Source organism: Lucilia sericata, unplaced genomic scaffold (assembly GCF_015586225.1).
Source record: "Lucilia sericata isolate MDLA Ls3-8-SP2 unplaced genomic scaffold, ASM1558622v1 Contig000345F_arrow, whole genome shotgun sequence".
NCBI classification, from domain to species: Eukaryota; Metazoa; Arthropoda; class Insecta; order Diptera; family Calliphoridae; genus Lucilia; species Lucilia sericata.
This window is the reverse complement of record NW_023994365.1, coordinates 299,766-313,305: the sequence shown is the minus strand read 5'-3', so window position 1 is coordinate 313,305 and position 13,540 is coordinate 299,766. Positions and strand designations below refer to the sequence as shown.

Sequence of the window (13,540 nt, the reverse complement as noted above, 5' to 3'; positions counted from 1 at the left end):
CTAATTCAGTTCTAGTTCAGTTCTAGTTCAGTTCTAGTTCAGCTCTAGTTCAGTTCTTGTTCAGATCTAGTTCAGTTCTAGTTCAGTTCTAGTTCAGTTCTAGTTCAGTTCTAATTCTAGTTCAGTTCTAGTTCAGTTCTAGTTCAGTTCTAGTTCAGTTCTAGTTCAGCTCTAGTTCAGTTCTTGTTCAGATCTAGTTCAGTTCTAGTTCAGTTCTAGTTCAGTTCTAGTTCAGTTCTAATTCAGTTCTAGTTCAGTTCTAGTTCAGTTCTAGTTCAGTTCTAGTTCAGTTCTAGTTCAGTTCTAGTTCAGTTCTAGTTCAGTTCTAGTTCAGTTCTAGTTCAGTTCTAGTTCAGTTCTAGTTCAGTTCTAGTTCAGTTCTAGTTCAGTTCTAGTTCAGTTCTAGTTCAGTTCTAGTTCAGTTCTAGTTCAGTTCTAGTTCAGTTCTAGTTCAGTTCTAGTTCAGTTCTAGTTCAGTTCTAGTTCAGTTCTAGTTCAGTTCTAGTTCAGTTCTAGTTCAGTTCTAGTTCAGTTCTAGTTCAGTTCTAGTTCAGTTCTAGTTCAGTTCTAGTTCAGTTCTAGTTCAGTTCTAGTTCAGTTCTAGTTCAGTTCTAGTTCAGTTCTAGTTCAGTTCTAGTTCAGTTCTAGTTCAGTTCTAGTTCAGTTCTAGTTCAGTTCTAGTTCAGTTCTAGTTCAGTTCTAGTTCAGTTCTAGTTCAGTTCTAGTTCAGTTCTAGTTCAGTTTCTAGTTCAGTTCTAGTACAGTTCTAGTACAGTTCTAGTTCAGTTCTAGTTCAGTTCTAGTTCAGTTCTAGTTCAGTTCTAGTTCAGTTCTAGTTCAGTTCTAGTTCAGTTCTAGTTCAGTTCTAGTTCAGTTCTAGTTCAGTTCTAGTTCAGTTCTAGTTCAGTTCTAGTTCAGTTCTAGTTCAGTTCTAGTTCAGTTCTAGTTCAGTTCTAGTTCAGTTCTAGTTCAGTTCTAGTTCAGTTCTAGTTCAGTTCTAGTTCAGTTATAGTTCAGTTCCAGTTCAGTTCTACTTCAGTTCTACTTCAGTTCTAGTTCAGTTCAGTTCTAGTTCAGTTCTAGTTCAGTTCTAGTTCAGTTCTAGTTCAGTTCTAGTTTAGTTTTAATTCAGTTCTTCTTCATTACTAGCTCAGTTCTAATTCAACTCTAGTTTAGTTCTACTTAGTTCGTTACTTGTAAATCTGGTTCATGTTTTCTATTGATGAAATGTCCCCTTTTCTGACATTTCACTGTTTTAACATTTCAATGTTTATAGATTTCGAATGTTAACGGTATTTCTATAACAATCAATAATCATAAAATTACCATAAAAGATTAACATTTTAGTACATTTTTTTTTTTATATATATATATATTTATAAGAGTTACTCTTATTGTAATAATAATGCCAGAGCAGGGTAATGAGAGGAGATACTTTGTATAAGCGCCCAGCAAAAATTTTCATTACCTAGTAATCTAGAAAGTAATATTGGAATCTCGTGGAAACTAATTACTTTTGGGGTGAATAACTAATTATTTTTGTTCGACGAGGTTCAAATAATATGTACCTACCTTAAACAAATTAATAAATGGTTACTAATTTGATTACAAAAACTTTGCGAAATAACTAGTTACAAATAAACCTACAAATATGTTATGTGATAGCTAGTTATTTTGGGCCGACTTTGTATGTAGAAAACAAAAAATAAAAAAATTCTCGGCCGGGATTTGAACCCAGGCATTCAGTTGTTTTCTGTGTTTCTCACTCCAGCCGCTTACTCGATGCTCCATTAACATGTTGCTTTTTGTAATATTGAGAACGGCATTTTACAAAAATATATAAATGAATGTCATTTTGAAAAAAAATAAACAGTATCCAGCAGGGCTCGAACGACGAACCCCCTGTTTGTTAAATAAACGACCTAGACAATTGAGCCATAACAAATCCAAATTGTTTTGTTCTTTACCAGTAATAACCTATTCAACTAAATAAAATAATGTGGATGATAATGAACACTCATTACCAAGTAATGTATGAAATAACTACTGGCTATTACCAAAAATTTCAGATTTTTTGCTGGGCGGCTTGTTGCATTAAAAAAAATACATGTTTTCTTAATAAATAAACAATTTCATTAAATAATTGAACCCCTAGTGAGAAGAAATAACAACAAACCATAGTTTTCGTTTAAAATTTAACCAGCTCAAGAATACCCAGTAGAAAATTTCATAATGTATTTTATAGTCTATAGAACCATAGAAAAGTAATGACAAGCCCTTACATGCTACTTTAAATGTCAGTAAAGGCAAATATGAAAATAACTTTACTTATTTTGTTTGTCTCTCTTTTAAAATCTTATATTTCTTACTGGTATTTTCCATCTTACAACCAACGAGACGTTCAAAGTCCAAACCAAAAAGCGCACTTCAATCAAAAGCCCGCGCAAATATTTAAATATTTACTAATGCAATTTACTTATTTTTATGGCAAATTATTTGAAAATGTATAAGTCTGATACATCGTCGCCCTGCATGTGTATTTACATGTGAGTCTGATAATAATTAAAACAAAAAACAACAACGAAAACAGTGTTCTGAAGTGATCATGCTTTTTTAACGCCCCTCTTTTTTAAGAGCCCTTGTCTTGGAGATTACTTTGTAAAAAAAAAACAAAAACAATAAAACAGTTAACTGAAATAAAGTACCCTACTGTTGGTTATTTAAAATGGTCAGACTGAACATTTCCAGATTCTGATCTAGTTCAGTCTAGTTTAATTCTAGGTTAGATCTAGTTCAGTTCAAGTTCAGTTCTAGTTCAGTTCTAGTTCAGTTCTAGTTCAGTTCTAGTTCAGTTCTAGTTCAGTTCTAGTTCAGTTCTAGTTCAGTTCTAGTTCAGTTCTAGTTCAGTTCTAGTTCAGTTCTAGTTCAGTTCTAGTTCAGTTCTAGTTCAGTTCTAGTCAGTTCTAGTTCAGTTCTAGTTCAGTTCTAGTTCAGTTCTAGTTCAGTTCTAGTTCAGTTCTAGTTCAGTTCTAGTTCAGTTCTAGTTCAGTTCTAGTTCAGTTCTAGTTCAGTTCTAGTTCAGTTCTAGTTCAGTTCTAGTTCAGTTCTAGTTCAGTTCTAGTTCAGTTCTAGTTCAGTTCTAGTTCAGTTCTAGTTCAGTTCTAGTTCAGTTCTAGTTCAGTTCTAGTTCAGTTCTAGTTCAGTTCTAGTTCAGTTCTAGTTCAGTTCTAGTTCAGTTCTAGTTCAGTTCTAGTTCAGTTCTAGTTCAGTTCTAGTTCAGTTCTAGTTCAGTTCTAGTTCAGTTCTAGTTCAGTTCTAGTTCAGTTCTAGTTCAGTTCTAGTTCAGTTCTAGTTCAGTTCTAGTTCAGTTCTAGTTCAGTTCTAGTTCAGTTCTAGTTCAGTTCTAGTTCAGTTCTAGTTCAGTTCTAGTTCAATTCCAGTTAAGTTCTAGTTCAGTTCTAGTTCAGTTCTAGTTCAGTTCTAGTTCAGTTCTAGTTCAGTTCTAGTTCAGTTCTAGTTCAGTTCTAGTTCAGTTCTAGTTCAGTTCAGTTCTAGTTCAGTTCTAGTTCAGTTCTAGTTCAGTTCAGTTCTAGTTCAGTTCTAATTCAGTTCTAGTTCAGTTCTAGTTCAGTTCTAGTTCAGTTCTAGTTCAGTTCTAGTTCAGTTCTAGTTCAGTTCTAGTTCAGTTCTAGTTCAGTTCTAGTTCAGTTCTAGTTCAGTTCTAGTTCAGTTCTAGTTCAGTTCTAGTTCAGTTCTAGTTCAGTTCCAGTTCAGTTCTAGTTCAGTTCTAGTTCAGTTCTAGTTCAGTTCTAGTTCTGTTCTAGTTCAATTCTAGCTCTTGTTATAGTTCAGTTCAGTTCTAGTATAGTTCTAGTTTAGTTTTAGTTCACTGCAAGTTCAGTTCTGGTTATGAACTAGTTCAATTCTAGTTCAATGCAATTTCAGTTCTAGTTCAATTCCAATTTAATTATAGTTTTGTTCTGGGTCTGTTCAGTTCTGGTTCAGTTCAGTTTCATTATACCGCTTTCCAATTTTCATTATTATAAAGGTTTTTGTTTTAAATATTTCACTCTCATTAACTCATGTAAACAAATTATTAATATAAGTTTTTATAGAATTCTTTGTCTGTTAAAGCTCATTAAATATTAAACAATAAAAAGTTCATAAAAAATATTTTATTTACACAATTTGTTAATATTGTTACGTTTTACCTTTTAAAACGTTCGTTTATTTCCTTTTGAAATAAACTGGATTCTTCTTATTGCAAATAAAAGCGTCAATTTGTTAAAAACTACAACAACAACACAGTTTTATACACAAATACTTTTATAACACAACTTATATAGTAGACTGTAAGGCTGTCTTTTTATCTTTAACACACGAAAGCACACTTGACTTTATTAACTTTACTCAATGACGATTTATTACAGACTGACTCATTTGGTGATTGCCACCGCTATTTATACATGGGCATCACCTTCTTTATATTTCCAGTTTATTCTGGCTCCATCATCTAGATACTTCTACTGATGTAAGTCAATGTTTAGTGGAGACACACACCTCTTCAACGCTTAGTGATGCCACCCAAATGTTAGTCGCTAAGAAATGTCGGGAACTGGCCGTTAAAAACCGTTTAGTTTAAATGCAAATTCAATTTCGTAACACTGTCCCCCGCTTAAGCCTGTTCGTCCCGAATAGGCACAGATTTACAGTCTTCCACATTTTCGTATCCTATAGACCACGTCGTCCAATTTTTGAACTTTCCAGTAATTCTGTGGTTTGGAAGACAATCCCTTACTACGTTGTGGGTTATAGTGTGGTACTAACGGCTCTTTAACATTCCCGACTCGATCATATCTGGCCATCATCTTTTCGCTTGCCACTTTAAATCGTCTCTGAACGATTTCATTAGGTCCTTGTTCTTTGGTGAATTCCCTGGCGGTATTTTTCTCACAATTATTTGCTGCCTTTGCTGAAGCACATTTACCCATCTTGGAATCCAGCTCGTCGACCTCTTTACAGCTGGGCAGATCAAGCTTTCGCTCAGGAACCACATCGTCATTGCACGGTTGAACGGGCACCTCCATTGTAACATGGTCACTTTTCACGTATGCTGATTCTGCCACCCACAAGCTGTTATCCATGCAATCTTCCTCAACACTGACCCACACGGCCAGTGGCGGTGGCAAATTTTGATGATCTACTGCAACCAGTTTTCTTACATAGGCCTTACTTTGATATCCGACATCAAGAGGTATTTCAACATTTCGCCAAATCATAACATTTGGTCCCAGATGTAATTTAATGCCATGCATAATCATGAAGTCTGCACCAATGATTACCTCGTCCACGATATCGGCAACAATAAATACATGATCTACGCTTATGTTGGCAATGATTACTTTCGCATTTACTTTACCATAGACAGTGGCAGGCTCTCCAGTGGCGGTGCGTAATCTTACCCCGCATAGTGGTTCAATTGTTTTCTTAACTAAATCTGGTCTAATAATAGACTGCGACGCTCCTGTGTCTATAGTAAAAATGTGCTTTCGACCATTGATGTATCCACCAGCAGTTAGATTACTATTTTTCTGCTGCATTACTGATATGGAGATTGTGGGGCCGTCATATGTGGGAGTTAGCTCTTGCCCCTGTTGGTTGTTTCTTGGCGGTGAGACCGATCTGGTACGTTTTCTTTGTGCTTTGCAGTTTCGCTGAATATGTCCGGTTTTTCCACAGTTATAGCATTTGATTTTGGCTTTATTTTGTTTCTCATTTAAAGCCTCTAAAACTGCCTCTTTTATCTCAGTGACTATATTCCTTTCGTTTTCAGCGACAACCTCGACATTTCGTACCTTGAATATTTGTGGCTTTGAAATTATTTTAGCCGTTTCTTGTGCCAGCGCAAATGAGACAGTTTCAGCGAATGATGGCTTTGGTGTGGCACAAACCGCATGTTTTATCTCAGGATCACGTATGCCATTTATAAATGCCTCTATCTTGAAAATATCCAAAAACGGGTGATGTTCTCCTGGATAAGTAAGCTGTATCAATCGCTCGATTTCCAATGCAAAGTCTTGTAGTGTCTCATTGGCCTTCTGCACTCTGCCACGCAATTCCATTCGGTATAATTCCTTTTTATGTTCTCCACCGTACTTGCGTTGTAGTGCTTCCATTATGTCGTCATAATTATTTCTGTTGCTCACTGGTACGCTCTCAAGAACTACTGAAGCACCTCCTTTTAAGGCTAAGATCAATTCTATAGCTTTTTCTTCATTATTCCACATGTTTCTGATGGCAACTGTCTCAAACTGGAACTTGAACACATTAAAAGGTGTGGTGCCATCAAAACTAGGGGCTTTTATTCTACTCGAGGTTTCTGGAATGATTCGTACAGCTCCTTCTTGATATTGCAGATTATTCATCTTTGTTTCTAAGTCTGACACCTTTTTGTCAATGCCATCTACTCTGCTATTAATAACCTCAGACACTTCCAGAATTTTTTCTTCTGTGGCTCTTGAACTTTCCTGAAATTTTGCTTCCATTTCAGCTAAGTGTTTAAAAGTTTCCTTTACTTCAGCTTTAACCTCAGCTCGAAGTTTCTCGTTGTCAGTAAGAAGTTTCTCGTTGTCAGTAAGAAGTTTCTCGTAGTTAGCCTTAGAAGTTTCTTGAACTTCAGCAAATTTCTCCATCATAGCGGCAAACATTGTGTTTAAGTCCATGTTGCTCGTTGTTGAGCGAGTACATATCTCAGTTTCTTCTTTGTACTCGAATTCGTATGTACCTATGTCAATGTCACGCCGCTTGAATTCATCTATTAGCCTCTTTTGCAATTCTGCCTTATTACCGGCTGTCGGTAACTCCATCTTACTCAATTCTCTCTTGAGTTGTTCCACTTTTAGTTCTTCGAACTTCATGACTGCTTTTTTTTATTATGCAATTCCGCTTCTGACACCAATTGTTACGTTTTACCTTTTAAAACGTTCGTTTATTTCCTTTTGAAATAAACTGGATTCTTCTTATTGCAAATAAAAGCGTCAATTTGTTAAAAACTACAACAACTCTTTATTTACACAGTTTTATACACAAATACTTTTATAACACAACTTATATAGTAGACTGTAAGGCTGTCTTTTTATCTTTAACACACGAAAGCACACTTGACTTTATTAACTTTACTCAATGACGATTTATTACAGACTGACTCATTTGGTGATTGCCACCGCTATTTATACATGGGCATCACCTTCTTTATATTTCCAGTTTATTCTGGCTCCATCATCTAGATACTTCTACTGATGTAAGTCAATGTTTAGTGGAGACACACACCTCTTCAACGCTTAGTGATGCCACCCAAATGTTAGTCGCTAAGAAATGTCGGGAACTGGCCGTTAAAAACCGTTTAGTTTAAATGCAAATTCAATTTCGTAACAATATATTAATAATATAACAAATCTTTTAAGTTGCAAATTGTGGCAAACATGAGCATTTTGTAATTTATACTTTTTTTTAATTTTTTATTATAAATACAATATGGCTGCTGTGATTTTTCAACACGTCCCCAGTTCGCACGATAATAATCTGGGTGTCACTTGTCTAGAATATTTACCACCAGATAGACAAAAGTCTATCTATCTGTCTGTCTATACTGACTGGTGGTGGTATGATTTACTTGTCTATCAAATAGTTTATTTGACGGCGTCTTTGTCTGCGAATTTTTTTGTTTGTCGAGTAGATTTGCATTTTCCTTTACAAAAACTCAACTATTGTTACAACCCGCCACCCAGTTTTATGTTTTTTACTTTGTTTAAAAAACTAATTGTAGACAATTTTTAAGTGTAATTGTTAGAAAAATATTTATTATTATTATTTTTCAATTCTTAAGTATGGCACGAGTTGAGACACGTTTTTAAAGTGTTTTTATTTTTCAAAGGAAAACAAAAAAGAATGACTGAAATTTTAGAAAATAATATAATAATTTACGAAGAAATAATTTAAACAAAGAAATTTTTAGAAAAATATGTATTTTAAATCTTTTTTTTTAAGGGACTCAAAGGAAAATCCCAACTTTTACATTTCATTTTAAATTGAAATTGTTATTTATCATTTTAATTTTTTGTTTTAAATATTAAAATTCAATTTGTCGTCCTTATTTTTAACTAGACCATTGTCTGGGGCATTTGATTTAAGATTATTATATTATTTTCTTTTATATTGTTCTTATTTTATTTAAATTATAATTATTGTTATAAAATAAAATCTTGTATGATGGAAATGTCTCGACTGGTTGCAACATTTAAAGCAGCTGAGAATTTAAATTGATTTAATCTAATGCGTCGTTGTATTTCATAGTTTTTTTAATAATTTAATCATAAAGGGAGTTAATGAAATAGAATTTCATTAATACATAATTTAGTAGTGTTGCATAAATTTAATTAATCAATTTCGTTCAATGCTACTTCATTTCTAGTTCAGTTCTAGTTCAGTTCTAGTTCAGTTCTAGTTCAGTTCTAGTTCAGTTCTAGTTCAGTTCTAGTTCAGTTCTAGTTCAGTTCTAGTTCAGTTCTAGTTCAGTTCTAGTTCTCAGTTCTAGTTCAGTTCTAGTTCAGTTCTAGTTCAGTTCTAGTTCAGTTCTAGTTCAGTTCTAGTTCAGTTCTAGTTCAGTTCTAGTTCAGTTCTAGTTCAGTTCTAGTTCAGTTCTAGTTCAGTTCTAGTTCAGTTCTAGTTCAGTTCTAGTTCAGTTCTAGTTCAGTTCTAGTTCAGTTCTAGTTTCAGTTCTAGTTCAGTTCTAGTTCAGTTCTAGTTCAGTTCTAGTTCAGTTTCTAGTTCAGTTCTAGTTCAGTTCTAGTTCAGTTCTAGTTCAGTTCTAGTTCATTTCTAGTTCAGTTCTAGTTCCAGTTTCTAGTTCAGTTCTAGTTCAGTTCTAGTTCAGTTCTAGTTCAGTTCTAGTTCAGTTCTAGTTCAGTTCAGTTCAGTTCTAGTTCAGTTCTAGTTCAGTTCTAGTTCAGTTCTAGTTCAGTTCTAGTTCAGTTCTAGTTCAGTTCTAGTTCAGTTCTAGTTCAGTTCTAGTTCAGTTCTAGTTCAGTTCTAGTTCAGTTCTAGTTCAGTTCTAGTTCAGTTCTAGTTCAGTTCTAGTTCAGTTCTAGTTCAGTTCTAGTTCAGTTCTAGTTCAGTTCTAGTTCAGTTCTAGTTCTAGTTTAGTTCTACATTAGTACTAAGTCAGTTCTAGTTTAATTCTACATTAGTTCTAGTTCATTTCTCAGTTCTAGTTAAGTTCTAGTGCAGTTCTATTGCAGTTCTAGTGCAGTTCTAGTTCAGTTCTAGTTCAGTTCTAGTTCAGTTCTAGTTCAGTTCTAGTTCAGTTCTAGTTCAGTTCTAGTTCAGTTCTAGTTCAGTTCTAGTTCAGTTCTAGTTCAGTTCTAGTTCAGTTCTAGTTCAGTTCTAGTTCAGTTCTAGTTCAGTTCTAGTTCAGTTCTAGTTCAGTTCTAGTTCAGTTCTAGTTCAGTTCTAGTTCAGTTCTAGTTCAGTTCTAGTTCAGTTCTAGTTCTAGTTCAGTTCTAGTTCTAGTTCAGTTCTAGTTCAGTTCTAGTTCAGTTCTAGTTCAGTTCTAGTTCTAGTTCAGTTCTCGTTCAGTTCTAGTTCAGCTCTAGTTTAGTTCTAGTTCAGTTCTAGTTCAGTTCTAGTTCAGTTCTAGTTCAGTTCTAGCTCAGTTCTAGTTCAGTTCTAGTTCAGTTCTAGTTCAGTTCTAGTTCAGTTCTAGTTCAGTTCTAGTTCAGTTCTAGTTCAGTTCTAGTTCAGTTCTAGTTCAGTTCTAGTTCAGTTCCTATTCATTTCTTGTTTAGTTCCGATTTTATTCCGTTTTATTTCTATTTAAAGAAAAATTTTTATCTTGTACTATTAATTAATATTCTAATAAAATGTTCCTCTTCTTTTCTTTTTAGTTTGTGCAATAAAATCAAAAGTTCTAAAAAGAGTTACACATCTACATAAAAGACCTCCTCAGAGGTCAAGCCCCAATATAAATTGGGTGGGCTTAATCAAATCAACAAACATAACTAACAAAGACCAGCAAAAGGCTTTTATTTCGAAAGCCCAACATACCGAAAAGAAACAAAACTAAAGAGTTTCTCGTTTAAACTCTTTAAATTTAAAAATACAATGACAGAAAATCAAATATTTCCCATGTCGACAGAATTATTCGACACCTCTTCCAATAGCAGTAATCCACTGAAATACGATTTGTATACGTTGGGATTAACAACCAGTGTAGGATCGGCAACAGCATTATTTGCAACATTTACGAATACGAGCAGCGGCGGAGGTATTGGCACAAATTCTCTATTTACACCCACAAGTAGCAGCAGTAGTAGTGTTGGCGGTGGTGGTGGTGGTAGTGGCAGTAGTAATGTTATGCTAACGAATGCCATAACGATACCACGTAGTAATAATCCAAATCAAAGTCATAATCCCTATCAAGACGAGGCACAACATCATCCCACCAACAGTCCATTTCTTAGTCATTTATTGCATCATCAGCAGCAACAGAATCTTCAGCAACAACAACAGCAGCAGCATATAAATAACATGATGTCTTCTTCAGCCAATATGCAGCAGCAGCAACAACAACAACAGCAGCAGCAGCAACAGAATCAGCAACATTCCAGCGGTTTGTTGTCTAATTCTCTTTCCGATTATTCCGATTATACTTTAGATGCTTCTCTTTCACCCTCTCTGTTGCAAGATGTCAGTTTAAGTGCTGCCGCTAACTCACAGAGTCTTAATTCCGGTCAAAATTCTAGCGCCTCCCTAACATCACCCTTTTATAGCCAAGATCCTTCATCGCCTCTTAGTAATAACAATGGTTCGGTGGGTAGTAATGGCGCAACAGGCGGTAGCAATGGCAGCGGAAACTCCAGTAATCTAAATATCTCCTCTTCTACTGATATCACTGGAGTTACTTTTCTCACTTCTACCGCCACAGCAGATGATTCCTCATCTCTGTTGTACGACTCAAATCTGGCGCCTAATTCGATGTGGAGTGATGTTGGCAGTGCTATATCCACCAAACATGAACCCTTTTTCATAGAGGAAAACTATATTTTTCCCTTGGATAAATCGGATGTTAATAATACAGGTTTTGGTGATTTTGAAGGTGATATTGCGAACTTAGAAGATATAGGAAATTTGGAGGACTTTTTGCCATCTTCAGGTTCTCATGACGATGCTGGACACTCGTTTCATTTGCTATCGCCTTCTCTGCATGCAGCCGCACAAAGTAGCACACCTTCACCGGGTATGGGACCACCCATGGAACTGTTGCAGCATCAGCAACAGGAACAACAACATCAACATATAACACAGTTTACGCAAATACAAACAATGCAGAACTCTAATGGTGAAGCTAATGGCAACTCTAATCAAACAAATTCTATGCAAATCCAACAGCAGCAGCAACAACAACAACAACAAAATCATCAAAGTTCCTCTAGTCCATATGAAATTTATCACAGTACACCAAATAAACATCAATTGCAGCAACAACAACACAATACCAATTTTTCACCGGGAAGTCTAGTAAGTAGTCTTTAACAATTTTATCCTTTTTAGTTCAGTTCTAGTTCAGTTCTAGTTCAGTTCTAGTTCAGTTCTAGTTCAGTTCTAGTTCAGTTCAAGTTCAGTTCAAGTTCAGTTCAAGTTCAGTTCTAGTTCAGTTCTTGTTCAGTTCTAGTTCAGTTCTAGTTCAATTCTAGTTCAGTTCTAGTTCAGTTCTAGTTCAGTTCTAGTCCAGTTCTAGTTCAGTTCTAGTTCAGTTCTAGTTCAGTTCTAGTTCAGTTCTATTTCAGTTCTAGTTCAGTTCTAGTTCAGTTCTAGTTCAGTTCTAGTTCAGTTCTAGTTCAGTTCTAGTTCAGTTCTAGTTCAGTTCTAGTTCAGTTCTAGTTCAGTTCTAGTTCAGTTCTAGTTCAGTTCTAGTTCAGTTCTAGTTCAGTTCTAGTTCAGTTCTAGTTCAGTTCTAGTTCAGTTCTAGTTCAGTTCTAGTTCAGTTCTAGTTCAGTTATAGTTCAGTTCTAGTTCAGTTCTAGTTCAATTCTAGTTCAGTTCTAGTTCAGTTCTAGTTCAGTTCTAGTTCAGTTCTAGTTCAGTTCTAGTTCAGTTCTAGTTCAGTCCTAGTTCAGTTCTAGTTCAGTTCTAGTTCAGTTCTAGTTCAGTTCTAGTTCAGTTCTAGTTCAGTTCTAGTTCAGTTCTAGTTCAGTTCTAGTTCAGTTCTAGTTCAGTTCTAGTTCAGTTCTGGTTCTTGTTCAATTCTATTTTAGTTCAAGTTTACTTATGTTTAGTTATTAAATTTATCTCTCTTTTTTCTTCTTTGTAGCCTTCTCCATCACCATTACAAATGAATTCCATAACGCCACCACCACCTCATACCAATCGTTCACAATACCAGAGTCAAGTCAAATCACGCAACATGCAAGAGCTGCTGAAAAAAGATTTCTCCATATCGCCCGATCGTAATAATTCGTCTTGTCTCTTGGGCCATTCGGTACCCGCTACACATGGCCTCCTAATGTCTGCCAATACTTTGAGTCCCAGTAGTGGCAGCAGTGGTTTTGGTAGTACAAATGGTGCCAACATTAGTTCCGGTTCCTCGAATGCCCCTGTGATAAGTGTGAATAGTGCACGCAAGCAAATGTATATGGCCAATGAAGGCAATACAATATCTAGATTATCCTCGTCGGCGCCCACACATTTGGGTCCGACCGATATATGGATGCGTAGAGAACCCAGACAGCATTTACTATCTACCAGTTCCTTGGCCGAAGCCGAGTCTTTCTCATCCCTAAGTACCGGCAGTGTTTTGTCACCCGATGGCCATGACTATTCACAAGATGATGACGATGATATTTCAACCGATTATAATAGTGATCACTATGATGATTTATCCTCTGACAATGGTTCCGATAATGAAGATGATAATTCCACTATACATGGCCGTTCAAATTCTATGAGCAGTAATCAATTGTCTTCATCCAAAGGCAAAGAGAGATTCTTTTGGCAGTATAATGTTCAGGCCAAGGGGCCCAAAGGCAAACGTTTAGTTTTCCAATCGAAATTAGAAGATCCTCATGTTTTGAATGAGGTCACCGATCCGGTATTTAGTCCTAATTGTTCTGTTAGAGGCATAAAGGTGTATAAGGTGATTTAGCATTTGACAAAAAGAACAAAAGAATTTTACTAACTTTTTTCTTTTTTTGGTTTTCTCCCCTATAGCATAGTGGTAAGGCACGCAAAGGTGATGGTAATGATTTGACCCCAAATCCTCGAAAATTACATAATATTGGCAAAGAATTAGATCGTTTAAGTCGCACCATTAACGATATGACTCCCGTATCCGAACTGCCCTTCAATGTAAGACCCAAGTCGCGCAAAGAGAAAAATAAATTAGCCTCACGAGCCTGTCGTTTAAAGAAGAAGGCTCAACATGAGGCCAATAAAATTAAACTATTTGGTTTGGAAATTGAACATAGTAAGTTTAGGTGTGAATATA

General features: G+C 35.5%; 1 protein-coding gene across 2 annotated transcripts in view; it reads left to right on the top strand.

The window, feature by feature from the left end:
• The window catches only part of LOC119603876 (protein CREBRF homolog), a 57,711-nt gene that overhangs the window by 40,835 nt on the left and 3,336 nt on the right, over positions 1-13,540 (top strand). For both annotated transcript variants that reach the window (XM_037956139.1, XM_037956137.1), the window contains exons 2-4: positions 9,942-11,574; positions 12,368-13,189; positions 13,264-13,519. In XM_037956139.1, coding sequence (XP_037812067.1) covers positions 10,159-11,574; positions 12,368-13,189; positions 13,264-13,519 — 2,494 coding nt within the window. In that variant the 5' untranslated portion in view covers positions 9,942-10,158. The remainder of the gene's footprint in view (positions 1-9,941; positions 11,575-12,367; positions 13,190-13,263; positions 13,520-13,540) is intronic.